At 40.1% G+C, this 15,450-nt stretch overlaps 1 protein-coding gene across 5 annotated transcripts in view; it reads left to right on the plus strand.

Moving 5' to 3' along the window:
- Positions 1–1,464: 1,464 nt before the first annotated feature.
- Positions 1,465–15,450, plus strand: part of RBL1 (RB transcriptional corepressor like 1) — a gene marked incomplete at its 3' end in the record, with an annotated part of 74,787 nt that continues 60,801 nt past the window's right edge. For 3 of the 5 annotated variants that reach the window (XM_081256064.1, XM_081256065.1, XM_081256068.1), the window contains exons 1-6: positions 1,594–1,830; positions 5,090–5,223; positions 13,992–14,192; positions 14,442–14,506; positions 14,606–14,734; positions 15,072–15,232. In XM_081256064.1, the coding sequence (XP_081112190.1) occupies positions 1,675–1,830; positions 5,090–5,223; positions 13,992–14,192; positions 14,442–14,506; positions 14,606–14,734; positions 15,072–15,232 (846 nt within the window). In that variant the 5' untranslated portion in view covers positions 1,594–1,674. Of the gene's footprint in view, positions 1,831–5,089; positions 5,224–13,991; positions 14,193–14,441; positions 14,507–14,605; positions 14,735–15,071; positions 15,233–15,450 lie in introns of all 5 variants that reach the window. The other 2 variants (XM_081256066.1, XM_081256067.1) reach the window with 1 other exon arrangement.

A 15,450-nucleotide genomic window follows, 5' to 3' on the forward strand; every position in this document is an offset into this window, starting at 1 on the left:
CTATAAACTCTGGAATACACTGAACATGAAAGGAAGGCCCCTGCTCTCATGCAACTCACATTTTAGTAGGAAGAGCCAGTGAATAAACAAATAGGATAATTTCAGATAGTGATAAGATGCTATGAAGACAATGAAATGGGGTGGATGGGGGGAGATGCGGGTCAGCTATTTTATTTTATTTTATTATTATTTTTTTTGCGGTACGCGGGCCTCTCACTGTTGTGGCCTCTCCCGTTGCGGAGCACAGGCTCCGGACGCGCAGGCTCAGTGGCCATGGCTCACCGGCCCAGCCGCTCCGCGGCATGTGGGATCTTCCTGGACCGGGGCACGAACCCGTGTCCCCTGCATCGGCAGGTGGGCTCTCAACCACTGTGCCACCAGGGAAGACCCAGGGTCAGCTATTTTAAATACAGTGCTTAGGGGTGGCCTGACAAGATGACTTTTAGCTGAACTTGAAGGATAAGGAGGAGCCAGACAAGCAAAGATCTGGCATAGAGTATGTGGGGCTGTTTGAGCAGCACGGGAAAAAGGCTCTGAGGCAAGAACTAGTTTGGCAGCTTGGCATTTCCAAGGTTCCAGAACAAAGCAGTGAGGTTGGATCTTATTATCTACCTGAGGAGGGGGACAATGCCCTGGTGGGGCCAGATCACATGGGGCCTTATAGGCCAGGTCAAGAAGTCTGGATATTATTTTAAGGGCAAAAGGAATCTACTGAAGGATCTTGTGTGAAGTACTGACGTGCTCTGATTTACCTTTTCAAATGATCTCTCTGGCTCTTCTCGGAGAAGGTGTTTTTGGTGAAGCGGAAGGGTAAGCCTCGAGACCAGCTCCATGCCTTCAGGCTTATGCTCAGGCCATTCCTGAGTCTGGAATAACAGTCTTTACTGGGTTCCAGGGTCCCAGTTCCCAGGAAGCTGAGAAAGTGGCCCCCTACTGCATTTCTTTCAGCCCAGGTCAAGCCTCGTTTAGCGATCAAGAAGAGATGGACAGGTGTCCCCCAATAAACTTGGCCTCACCAACCCTTCAGTCATTCAAAAGACCACTCACTAGGCGCTGGAGACGCTGAGGAGAGGCCGACGAGGCCCTCCCCCGCCCTCGCCGTCGAGAGACCACTTTTTTCAGGTCCCTCCTCCATCTCCAAACTCAAGGGGCAATTCTCGATCAGACTATGTTTGGCGTCCCGGGGCAGTGACAAACCAGGCCCGTGGGTTGGCCGGGCAGAAGAGGCTTCTCCCTAAGATGAACGGGGCCGCCTCGCAACTGGCAGCCCAGCGGGGCCCAAACCAAAGAGCCACCAAGAAAGGGAGGCGCAGCCGGCTCCAAGGCAGGATAAGGACTACAACTCCCAGCAGATCCTGCGCGCGGACCTCCGATCCCTCCGCTCCCAATTTGCCCTGCCGGCTGTGTCCACCGCTGTCCTCCAAGGGCCAAGTCCAGGTTTTCTAGGCCCCGAAGTCCGTCTTCTTATCACATTTCCGGAGAGTGACGGCTGGGAGCCCTGGAGGAGAAACGGACCTTTTTGAGGAGAAACGCGGATGCAGACCACCGAAGAGACGTCGTGCTGCGGCTCCCGATTTTCGCGCGCTTTTGGCGCGGGTGGTTGTGGGTAGCGCGCCCAGGAGGGAGAAAGAAGCTGGGGGGCCTGTGATCGCGCCGCCCGCCGGGCCTGAGGGTATGGACGAGGACGATCCCCACTCTGAGGGGGCGGCGGTGGTCGCCGCGGCCGGGGAGGCGCTGCAGGCCCTGTGCCAGGAGCTGAACCTGGATGAGGGGAGCGCGGCCGAAGCCCTGGACGACTTCACCGCCATCCGGGGCAACTACAGCCTAGAGGTAAGCGGCAGCAGGTGGGGCGGCGAGACCGAGCTCGGCAGGCCCCACCCCCGCCCCGCCCCTACCCCACCCTATGGGGCGGTGGGAGTTTCCCCACCGGGAAGGGTCTCTGCCCAGCCCCGCGCCGAGGAGTGCGAAGCTGGAAGGGCGAGTATAGATCAATGTCTCCATTTATTTTGAGGCGGGAAACCGAAGTCCGGAAAAGGAGTGGCTTGTCCAAGGTCACACGCCACTCAGGGGTCCCCTAGTCTTCAGACCAGTGCCACAAACGTCATGGTACTGCCCTTAAATCTGCTTAAACAAACAGTTACTCTAATGGCAGAAGCTTACGTGAATTGTGTGCCCAGACGCCACTACCCAGCTCTTTAAATATGTCATCTTACTTGGTTCTCGCCGCCACACCTCTTCGAACATGTTGTGATCCCCGTTACACAGATGGGGAAGCTGAGCCCCGAAGAGGTTAAGCGCAAGGTCGCACCGTTAGAGGTGGAGCCGGAGTAAGGAGTCTGAGCCATAATCTCTCCACCCTTCCGCCTCGATGTGTGGGTTGCTTTTTTGGCAGTATTGCCACCGTACAGCAGTTTGATCAGAGCCAGTGTGCACACAATGCTTATCTCTCGGCCACAGCTTCCTCCTCTCTCAGATGGGGATAATTAGATTATCCTGATGCTAAGCACAGTGTCTGTCTCTAAACAAAATAAATGTAGGCTATCATTAGATTTTCCCCAACCGTTCTTGCATTAAGTCCTCACAACAGCCCTGTGAACATGGCACGGCAGCGAGTATTAAACCTGCTTTCCAGGCAATATTATCAAGGCTCAGAGGATTGTCTTGCCCAGGGTCGTTCTGCTAATTGTCCTAGGAACCCAGACAAGCATAAGCCCAGTATAGAGGTAGAATTGTGATGGAATGTATTTGCAATTACTCCAGTAGCCTTATGGTCAAAGGTTTTTGTGATCCAAGAGGGCTGGACTCACCCAGACTGCTCTGCTGACTCATCACCTGGTGAAATAATTAATCGGTGGGCTTTAAGGCATAGAGTTGGAAATTTGGAGTTGAATGTGTGTGTGTGTGTATGAGGGAGAAGAAGAGAGACTCTTGTATGTCTCCAGGGTAGGACTGGATAGACTGGATGAAGGACAGTGATGTGCATCTCTGGGTGACACGACTGGAAAGCCGAGGAAAGAATAAGAAGCTAAGGGAGATTATAAATTATGGTCTCTAGATTGGAAACAAACTTTTTAAAAGTCTGAGAAAGCATTTCTGACATCGAGTCCTCATTTGGTCTGTCACTGAAAAGCACTGCTGAGTGCAGACGGAGGTCAGGGTATTAAACTGGGCACATCTTTCACATTCTTGAATATGCCAAGCTTGTTCCTACTTGTGTGCTTTCTCTATGCCAGTCCCTCTGCCTGGAAACTTTTCCCTCACTCCCGACTGCAGCGCAAGTTGAAGAGCTGAATCTCCAGTTAGGCCGAGTTGATCAGGATATCTTAAATTTTTGACCGAATTCACAGCTGTGTGAATTAAGATTTTGTGAGTGTTTATTCTATCTAGAGTGCTTTATTTTCCTTTTCTTTTATGCTTTGGTTTTGGTGGAGGGCATTTTCATATATCTGCTGCTTCCTAAGAACCCCTCTGCCCAGCCCCTATCCCCTCTAGTCTACCTGACTAGCTCCTGCTTACCCACCCCACTTCCCCCGTACATTCTGGTGATTTTTCACCACTTACCACTTTTGTCTCCGTCTGTGAGCCCTTCCCTGACCCCCAGTCAAAATCAGTAACTACACTATATGCTCCCATAACACTTTCTCTTCAATTCTTTTTAAAACATATATCTCACCAATTATAGATAATAGTATAATATCTGTTCCTCTTAGCTCTACACTTGGAGTACCCTGATGTTAGAAACTGTTTTTGTATTTCTAGGGCCTAGCGTAAAGGAACTAAATTAAATACTATTAGGTGCTTTTTTTTTTAAGGAAAAAAATCAAAGCAGTAATTTTGGTTCTTAAATTTTCTCTGTCTTAATAGTGTTTTCACCTAGTAGCCTGTATCCAAAAGCTGTAGAGTACTTGGATGCTATACCCAAACAATTCGTTAATCAAGGCTTCTAAAAGTATTCAACCTTAAGCTTACCTGCCTCCTTTAATGCCTTGAGCAAATGAGACTTTTCACTATAGTACTTTAGGGTAGGAACACTAGGTCTTAGCTTTATTGGTGGCTGCCCATCTCTACCCACCCCTTTTGGATTATTGCAAGAAACCTTTATCAATCATTTTATTCTTTTAGAGTCTGATCTTAAAGAGGATCTGCACAACAGTATTGTGTTGTGCTATGAGATTTGAGTCTAGTTCTTAATTTTTTGTAAAGCTCGTCAGTGAAGTCATAAAGTGAATCTAGCTTGGATATCTCAAGCCTAAAGCAGAGAATTAAGTGTTGAATTCCCAAATGTCACCTTTTTTGTAGCATTGTAAATTGAAGTGTCTGCTAAGATAGAGAGCCATACTTACTATTTTAAAGATTAGGGTAAATAATTCCCCAAATTTTTACCTCACAAAACTGACAGTCTCCTTTGTGTTGTGATGGGTATTCTTTTTTTTCTTTTCTTTTCTTTTTTTTTTTTGCGGTATGCGGGCCTCTCACTGCTGTGGCCTCTCCCGTTGTGGAGCACAGGCTCCGGACGCGCAGGCTCAGCAGCCATGGCTCACGGGCCCAGCCGCTCCGCGGCATGTGGGATCTTCCCGGACCGGGGCACGAACCCACGTCCCCTGCATCGGCAGGCAGACTCTCAACCACTGTGCCACCAGGGAAGCCCTTCATTTTTATATGTGTAATTCTCTTGCCATCTTCTACTCTGTTCTTTCCTTTCTCTGCCAAACTGGTTAAAAAAGAAACCTAAAACTAAAATGGTAGGAACTTCAGCATCATCAAGGCCATGACTGGTGTAATAATATTGAGAAAGCTAATGCTGAGAAATTGAAAACTCTTCAATAATGTTAGATTTGGGGTATAGGTGAGAGATCTATCTTTAGATTAATACGGATTTAGCATGTTACACAGGACTAAGAGTAAGGAGTTTTATACCCATGACTGCAACCAACTAAGTTTTGTGACCTTGGGCAAATATCTTCATTTCTCTGGCCTGTTAATACAGGATGAAAATTAGACCAGATAATTCTAAGATCTCTTTTGATTCTAAAATTCAAGCGTTTTAATGTAGTGTATCCATTTTGCTGTTTTATCTTTTGCCTGCCAGGGAGAAGTTATACACTGGTTGGCATGTTCATTATATGTTGCTTGCCGCAAAAGCATTATTCCCACAGTTGGAAAGGGTATCATGGAAGGAAATTGTGTTTCACTTACCAGAATACTACGTTCAGCTAAATTAAGGTAAAACACTTTGATTTTTCAAACATTATTTTATAAGTCCTAAATTTAACTTTAGGATTTAATTTCTCTTTATTTTAAATCATTTAGCTTCATCCCATTCGAAGTTTGTTATCCATATAGGTATCTTTTCCCAATTCTCACATTCTTTCTCTGCCTTTCTTCCTTAAATTCTAACTTCAAGCAGAGGCCTCTAAATCTTTTTAGATTTAGAGGTTCTAAATCTTTTTCCTCTGTAACTTTTTCATTAATATTTTAAATTTGAGAATAATTTCAAGCTTTCAGAAAAGTTGCAGAAATAAGAAAACGACAAAGAACATCCATGTACCCTTGACCTAGACTCACCTTTTATTGATATTTTACTCCATTTGCTTTATCATTTGATATTTTTCTCTTAAATAGTATTTTTTTCCTCAGCTATTTCAATTTAAGTGGTGTCCATTGTAGCCCTTTACCCCTAAATACTTCAGTGTGTATTTCCTTAAATAACTACAGTACAGTTATCAACTTCAACAAAGTTAACATTGATACAGTAATTTTATGTAATCTGGCATCTCTATTCTAGTTTTATTGGTTAATCCAGTAACATTCTTTTTTTTTTTTTTTTTTTTCTTTTTTTTTTGCGGTATGCGGGCCTCTCACTGTTGTGGCCTCTCCCGTTGCGGAGCACAGGCTCCGGATGCGCAGGCCCAGTGGCCATGGCTCACGGGCCCAGCCGCTCCGCGGCATATGGGATCCTCCCAGACCGGGGCACGAACCCGTATCCCCTGCATCGGCAGGCGGACTCTCAACCACTGCGCCACCAGGGAGGCCCCAGTAACATTCTTGATAGCATTTTCTTCCTTCAAGATCCAATCCTAAAAAAAAAAATAATCCAATCTAGGATCAGGTATTGCATTCACTTACCATGTCTTTTTAGTCTCCTTTAAACAAGAACATTTCCACAGCCTTTGTCTTTTATGACATTGACATTTTTGAAAAGTATAGTTCACAATCACCCTGCCCCCCTTTTTAATAGATTGTTCCTCGTTTTGGATTTGTTTCATATTTCCTTATGATTAGGTGCAGGTTTTACATTCCTAGATGGAAAACTACATAAGTGATTTTGTGTCCTCAGTATATCACATCTAGAGGCACATGATAGCCTTCTGCCTCTCATTGGTGATGTTAATTTTGATCATCTGCTAACGATGTTCTCTTGTTTCTCTACTGTATGGTTAATATTTTTTCCCTTGCAAATACTAAGCAATTGGTGGGTCTTAGCTATAGCTTTTACTTGCTCTGGTATCAACTGTATGGAACTATTTGCCTGAATACCAAACAACAGAAATGGAGTGATTCAGATTTGGATAGTTGCTAATGTTCATAATGACTATTTGAGGTCATTGTCTATTTGCTTTCCTGGGTTTCCAGGACAGAGGAGAAAGTGTAAAGCCCCAGCGAGGGTTAAGTTTCAGTTCATGCTAAATTAAAAAAAAAAAAAAAAAAATCCTCAGAACAAGTTTGGTTTCTATAAATGGAAAAAGAATTAAGTCAAGACAATTTTTAAAACTTTAGTAAATATAATTTTTGTCATTCATCATAAAAACAAAATGAAAATATAACTAAGATAAAAGGAGTTAAGGTAATTTTTTTAAATTGAGCAAAACCTTGTCCATTGTCATATGATCTTTTTCTATTGATGTTTCTCATCACTGACCATATTAAATTTTTAAATCTTTGTAATAATAAGTTGTTACGGAAACTGAACAGTACAAGCTCATGATAAAAATTTCAAATAATGAAAAGAGTTCTGGAGGTAGATAGTGGTAATGGTTAATGCCACTGACCTGTACACTTAAAAATGGTTAAAATGGTAAATTTTACATTGTGTATACTTTTACCACAATAAAAGAAAAAAGGTTTAAAAATTTTCAAATAATACAGAAGGGTTGAAAATAGAAAGATGTCTCTTTCTTTTTCCATCCCCCAGAATTTACCACTATTAGCAATTTACTGTTATTAAATTGTTAAGCAGGAAAAAATCTGTTTTTCAGTTTTTTGCGTTTTATTTGTAAGCATAAATGAGATCATTGCTGTATGTATTTTTCTGTTGCTTTTCTTACTTTATATTCTGGAAATCCTTCTATATCACTATGTATAGCTCTACCTCATTAATTTTTTTTTAGTGACTGTGGGATATTTTAAGTTATAAGGATGTTTTATATATTTAGCCAGCCCCCTTATTGATGAACATTTAGATTATATCCAGTCCCTTGTGATTACAGACAAGTGAACATTATTGTAAGTGTGTATTTCAGATAAATTCCTAAAAGTGTAGTGATGAGTCAAAAGATACTTTTTAAAATGTGGATTGGTTTTAAAAAAATTTTTTAAGTGTCACATTCCTAATTGCTAAAAGAGCTGTTGACCAACATCAATATGTTCATTCAGACAAATAAAAAAGAATTTCAAGTGAGGATTATTATTTACATTGATTTATAATAATTCGGGCTATTTTCAAAATTTCAACTTTAAATGTAATTTTTTTCAAAATTTCAACTTTAAATGTAATTTTAAATGACTATGTAGATCTTTATAGGTATGGGAAAATATCCATCAAATATTGTTAATAAATTATACTGCAAAATACTGTTTAAGTATAGACTTATACATACACATGTAAAACTAGCAAATTTTTATTGAATATTTACCTGTGTGACAGACAGTATGTGCTAATAGTTTTCATATCTTTATTCATTTAATCCTCACAGTAATTGTATTAAATAAATCTCATTTTAAAGATGAGGAAACCAAGTCACCAAGAGATTAAATTACTTCCCAGAGGTTATATACCTAAGAAAGTGGCGAGCCTCCCAAGTCATGCTGTATTACATATATATCTATATACAAATATACATTAGTATGTCTCCTTTTGAACTGTATCTATATTAAGCTTCAGTCTACAAAACAAAAAAAATTTAACCAAAGCAACTTCCAACTTAAAAAGAAAGTTTCATGTAAAAATTTGTTCTGCTATTAAGGGTATTAAAAAATTGTGTCTATTTTATAATTTGAATTTTAAATTCATTTTAATAAAGCAGTTAGTTGTCTACATCTTATTGTTTTAAGCATTGAGAACTAATTTTTCCATATTTTTTACAAGTTTTTCAGTAACTTAAATCAAGACAACTTTCATTCATTCATTATTTTCGTAGTATAATAGAACCTGAATGAAAAATGATTTTTCATAATTTTAATTGGAACATTGATGATACTAATTTTTACAGAGTAATTTTCTTTTTTATCTTTTGAGTGCCATTAAAATTAGGTAGTGTGCCACTATTGGAATGTATGTTCCATATTACCATCCCTACCCCATACTTTGTTTTTGGTGGCAGGGTTGGGGGGAAGTGTATGTGTATGTGATAAGATATGCATTACATAAAATTTACCGTTTTAACCAATTTTAATTGTACAGTTCAGTGTCATTAAATACATTCATGTTGTTTTTCAGTCCTCACCACCATCCATCTCCAGAGCTTTTTCATCTTCCCAAACTTAAACTCCATACCAGTTAAACAATAACTTCCCTCTTCCTCCTCTTAGCCCTCGACAACCACCATTCTACTTTCTGTCTCTCTGAATTTGACTGTTCCAGGTACCTCACATAAGTGGAATCATACAGTATTTGTCTTTTTGTGACTGGCTTATTTCACTTAGCCTAATGTCTTCAAATAACAGCATAATATCTACAAGGAAGGACACAACAAATGAATACTTAGCATAATGTCTTCAAAGAAATGGCTAATTCAGAAGCTGGGGCAGACCTATTTTTCTGACGAACCTGGAACAACTTATGCCAGAAAGTAAGGAAGTGCTCAAAAAAATGTTGGGGAAAGGTCCAGGGGGCATAGGAGCTAGTTTCAAAAGGCTCCCATTTGTAACCATACCTGGGATAACTTGAGCATCAGAATGAATAGGGACAGTAATGGATTATAACTCACTGAATAAAATCTATACTGATGATAAATAGGGGAGAAGGGAAATCTCTTCCTTATATTAGAATGCCAACTAAATATTTGCATAATTGTAGAGTATCTCCCTACAAGTCACTTATCAATTACAAAGGGAAAAATAGTAACTTTGAAGTGGAAAACCTGGCAGATACCACCTAAATCAAGTGCAGAGTTATTATCAATGATGGGACAAATGGTTATGACCCACTGAGAAGGATATAACATCACTTATGTAGTACTCTGTCAAAAATACATAGCCTAAATCTAATCATGAGGGAAGCATGTAGGGACATACTACAAAATAACTGACCTGTCCTCTTCCAAAATGTTGGTGTCACAAGAGACAGTCTAAAGAACTGATGTAGACTGAAGGAAACTAAAAGGAAATAACACATAAATGCAGTTCATGCTACTAGATTACATCCTAGATTGGGAAATTTAAGATTGCTATCAAGAACATTCTTGAGACAATTGGTGAATTTTAAATATGAACTAATAGTATTTTATCAATATAAAATTTTCTGATTTTGATAATTGCACTTAATCATGTAAGACCTCTTTTTCAGGAAATAGAAACTATATTTTTGAGTAAATACATTTTCTCTTTATGAAAATAGAAGAGTATTTATGAGTAAAGGGGCATGATATCTACACCTTACTCTCAAATGCTTCAGAAAAAAATTATATGTATGTTATATTAGGGTTCACCAGAGGAACAAAACCAATAGAATGTGCTAATATGTGTGTGTGTGTGTGTGTGTGTATATATATATATATATACACACACACACACACATATATATATAGAGAGAGAGAGAGCGTGCACGCAAAATAGCATGTACACACACCTGCACAGGTTGGGAAGAGGAGAGGGAGAGGGATTTTAAGGAATTGGCTGACATGGTTGTGGAGACTTGGAGAGTCTAAAATATGGGGTAGCCCAGCAGGCTGGCAACCCAGGAAAGAGTTGCAGTTTGAATCCAAAGGCGGTCTGCTGGCAGAATTTCTTCTTACTTGGGAGGAGGTCAGTCTTTTTCTGTTAAGACCTTCAAACTGATTAGATGAGGCCCACCTACATTATGGAGAGTAATCTGCTTTACTCAGAATCCACCAATCCAAATGTTTATTTCATTCCAAAAAATACCTTAATGGAAACATTGGAATAATGTTTGACTGAATATCTGGGCACCCATCCACATCTCCTTATGCCATACTTAATCTGCAAATAAAAGCCATAACAAGATCATACATTAGCCTAACATGAGATAAGTATACTTGTACAACCAAAAATGCCCTAACCCTTTCCCCAAAAGAGGATGCAAAATCCTTGGGGTATGTTTACTCTTCTTCTTGATATCCTATAACTTAAATACTTGGAAGTAAAGTTAACAATACTGTGGTGTAAAGTCAGTACATGCTATGTTACGTAACAAGTGGGTAGGAGAGGAAGGAATACAAACACTTAATACACACACACAAACATATTTGTAGCAAAATAAGAAATACTCATTACAATTAGAGTCCTCATTTCGTAGCTGGTCACGTGGTTGTAGTTGGTATTAATAACCTTCTTCCACTGCTCAGTCCATATTTCCTTTGCCTTCAGCAAGCACCTCAGCTGGTCGTGAATTTTTACCTGGTGAGGTGACCCAAAACCTTCATTCCTGAAGAGTCTGGGCCATTAGTAGTCCTGCGTGTTGTGTTGTTGTAGTTTTCCATTGACTTTAATCACAGGGCATGGTAATAGTAAGAGCTACGCTAAGGGATTCCTGTATTCTATTCTTCTTTACCTCCATTCTGGAGTAGCAGTCCAATTTCTCCCTGGTCATCAGGATCAGTGACTCCAGCCAGCATAGTGACTCCCTTCTTTGCCTGTTGCTTTAGAGGCATGAGGAGCCCAAAGTGGTTGGATGGCAGTCTTAAAACTTCTAGTTCAATGGATTATTGTTGTATCTCTTGGTGGAAGCATTACTCTCTTTGGAACTAAGACCTCTAGGCCAACAGAGTATAATGTGACAGGGACAGGAAGCAAAAATTTTGCTGGTGGGTCAATAGGGGTAATAGTGAGTGGTGCCACTCTCCCCCCACCTCTTGATTCCTGGACCTGTGAATCCTGGCTATGGAAGAAACAGCACTATATTGTTTGCTGATTCAGAGCATATACAGCCTCCTAAAGAACCTTGCTCTGCTGCTGGCTGATTGGGCACTCAGCAGTGACTGTAGGCAGATTGGCTTTGGTCCATATTGGCAGTGGAAATCCATGAGCCCATACATAACTTTTGTAAAAAATTTTAATCTCATCCAAAAAACATCTTCACAGAAACATCCAGAATAATGTTTGACCAACCATCTGGGTACTGTGGCTCAGTCCAATTTACACCTAAAATTAACCATCACATGTGGATACATATACAGATGATGATTCAACTTAAGATTTGTGACTTGATGGTGTGTTACTGTCTCATGATGCTGGGCAGCAGCAGTGAGCCATAGCTCCCAGTCAGCCATGCAGTCAGGAGGGTAAACAACCAATATGCTTGCAACCATTCTGTACCCATACAACCATTCTGTTTTTTACTTTCAATAAAGTATTCATTAAACTACATGAGATAGACAACACTTTTTTTTTTAATCAAATAGGCTTTGTGTTAGATGATTTTACCCAATTATAGGCTAATGGAAGTGTTCTGAGCACGTTTAAGGTGGGCTAGGCTAAGCTATGATGTTCAGTAGGTTAGGTATATTAAATGCATTTTCAGCTTATAATATTTTCAGCTTACAGTGGGTTTGTCGGGATGTAACCCCATGATAAATCAAGGAACACTTGTATACACATATATACACAGAGTGAGAAAGATGGATGACAAAGCAAATACACAAAATGTTAATTATTGGTGAATAAAGGAGTTTTTGTATACTATTCTCGCAACTTTTTTGTAAGTTTGATGCTATTTCAAAATAAAAAGATTAAGGGATAAAAGGGAATGTTTAAATACATTTATGGTACATTCATGTAGTGGAATAAAATGCAGCTCTTAAAATTATGGAAGGAGTATTACATGAACTGTTATAAAAAGATCTCCAGGGCTTCCCTGGTGGCGCAGTGGTTGAGAGTCCGCCTGCCGATGCGGGGGACACGGGTTCGTGCCCCGGTCCGGGAAGATCCCACATGCCATGGAGTGGCTGGGCCCGTGAGCCATGGCCGCTGAGCCTGCGCGTCCGGAGCCTGTGCTCCGCTGTGGGGGAGGCCACAACAGTGAGAGGCCCGCGTACTGCAAAAAAAAAAAAAAAAAAAAAAAAAAAAAAAAAAAAAAAAAAAAAAAATATATATATATATATATATATATATATATATATATATATATATATATCTCCAAAACAAATTACAGGAAAAAAAAAATGAAGTGCAGAATATTGTAGGTAGTATGGTATCATATGAGTGGGAAAAAATTTAAGTAGGTATATGTTTATAAATGCCTTAAAAAGCTCTGCAAGGATAAATAAGTAACTGGTAACAATGTAATTAGTCACTAAGGCAAAGTTGATTGCTTTAGCAGAAAAAAACTGGGAGGGCGGTGGTAGCAGACATCATATGTCCTTTAGTACCTTTTAAATTTTGTAATTATGCATATTACCTGTTAAAAAAAGAAAACCAAAAAGGAGTATTCTCACACACAGGGTATCATGATATACATTTTTTTTTTTTTGGCTGTGTTGGGTCTTCATTGCTGTGCGCAGGCTTTCTCTAGTTGCAGCGAGCAGGAGCTACTCTTCGTTGTGGTGCGCAGGCTTCTCGTTGCGGTGGCTTCTCTTGTGGAGCACAGGCTCTAGGCATGCGGGCTTCAGTAGTTGTGGCTCACGGGCTCCACAGCGCAGGCTCAGTAGTCGTGGCACACGGGCTTAGTTGCTCTGCGGCATGTGGGATCTTCCCGGACCAGGGATCGAACCCGTGTCCCCTGAATTGGCAGACAGATTCTTATCCACTGTGCCACCAGGGAAGCCCTGATAAAGAGCTTTTTAAAAAACTCAGATTTTTACATTTCAATCAGCATGTCTGGAGTTTGAACACCTATGGACAACTAGCTGATGATTTCTTCCACCACCTTTTTTAAGAAAAAAATTACAAGTATTGTTCTGTATATAGTGCTAGACACTTACATGAGCTTTAACACTACAAAATTTCAGTCTAAGACCATACTAACATGAGGACATAAAAAAAATGCACTCATAATTAAATAAGCCAGAAAGGTAGAGCCATTTTCCATTAAGTGATTTTCTGGGTATGTACTACCTTCTTAGTTTATATTTGGTGGTAGAACCACACGTTGGAATACAAACATTTGAATTTTATTCCTGCCCTGTAACAGTCTGGTGCTTTGTGATCAAATTCCAGAATCCAGTATTGGGAGATTCTGTCTTTCCTCAAACTAGTTTTGTGAACTCATCAGTCTGTTGCCTAACATTTACTTTGTAATTTATATGCAGAGTATTGTCTAGGTGCTGCAGGGAATAAAAGAAGTAGATAGGTACTTCCTGCATAGTAGAAGGTATTTTATGTATTGACTACTAATTCAAAATCTACATTCCCACAGTGATTCTGGGAACCAAAGTAATTTCATAGCACTTGGAGTGAGGTTTTTGTTTTCTCTCTCTCTCTTTTTTTTTAAATAAAATCAGGCATTTTAATAAAGATTCTTAGGCATAAGTAGAGTGTCTTCTTTTCCTTCCATTATATGGACTCATTTTAAAGTTGCTTTTTTTCTGTTTTTTTAGTTTAATACAGTTTTTTAGTAAAATGAAGAAGTGGATGGACATGTCAAACTTACCACAAGAATTTCGTGAACGTATAGAAAGGCTAGAAAGAAATTTTGAGGTGTCTACTGTAATTTTCAAAAAATTTGAGCCAATTTTTTTAGATATATTTCAAAATCCATATGAAGAGCCACCAAAGTTACCACGAAGCAGGAAGCAGAGGTGAGACACTTAATCCTCATATAATTGACATAGAAATTATGATACAAACTTTTAAGGGAATTTGCATTTTTAAAAGTCTACTTTTTAAGTCCATTTAATAAAACATAGTTGTCTGTCCTTTGTGAATGAGATTTTATATGTAATTTGACTTTACTATTTGTTATATTTGCTGTTTCAATTTAAGTGACAAATGTGGAATGATATTTAGTAAGTTAGTCAGATAAAAAGTACATTTTTCCCCCTTTTTAGGAGGATTCCTTGCAGTGTTAAGGAGCTCTTTAATTTCTGTTGGACACTCTTTGTTTATACTAAGGGTAAGGTGACACTTTCCGGTGTTTTACATTTCTAATATGGGAACTTGGTGCTATTTGACTTGAAAGGTTTCTGGGTTTTATGTCTCTTTTCTTCTAAAGGTAATTTTCGTATGATCGGAGATGATTTAGTAAACTCTTATCATTTACTTCTGTGCTGCTTGGATCTGATTTTTGCCAATGCAATTATGTGCCCAAATAGACGAGACTTGCTAAATCCGTCATTTAAAGGTAAGACCTTATGTTTTTCTTTTTTTTTTTTTTTTTTTGCGGTACGCGGGCCTCTCATCGCTGTGGCCTCTCCCGCCATGGAGCACAGGCTCCGGACGCACAGGCCCAGCGGCCACGGCTCACGGGCCCAGCCACTCCGCAGCACGTGGGATCCTCCCGGACCGGGGCACAAACCTGCATCCCCTGCATTGGCAGGCAGACTCTCAACCACTGCGCCACCAGGGAAGCCCGACCTTATGTATTTTTGAAAACTGATTATCAATTTTTAGAAAAAGAGTTTCAAAAATTGACCATATTCTCTTTTCCCTCCATTGCTCTTTATACCCTGTCAAACTAGGTTTACCATCTGATTTCCATACTGCTGACTTTAGGGCTTCTGAAGAGCCTCCCTGCATCATTCCCGTACTGTGTGAACTACATGACGGACTTCTGGTAGAAGCCAAAGGAATAAAGGAGCACTACTTTAAGCCATATATTTCAAAGCTCTTTGACAGGAAGGTACTATACTTACAATTAAATGACTCAGATTTTGGGGGGTCAGTAGCAGCAGCCTCAAGGGGAAAAGCGATATTTTAAGCAAGTTCTTAACATTATAGGACTCAGGGTCAAGATTCCCAGGTTTCAGTCTCTGATGTGATGCGGAGTTGTCCTGTGATTTTCTGTGATGTGCAAAACTGAGCTGTTGAAGAATGTGACCATCTGTATGTACTGTCAAG

Source organism: Mesoplodon bidens, assembly GCF_964165515.1.
Source record: "Mesoplodon bidens genome assembly, chromosome: 15".
Classification (NCBI taxonomy): domain Eukaryota; kingdom Metazoa; phylum Chordata; class Mammalia; order Artiodactyla; family Ziphiidae; genus Mesoplodon; species Mesoplodon bidens.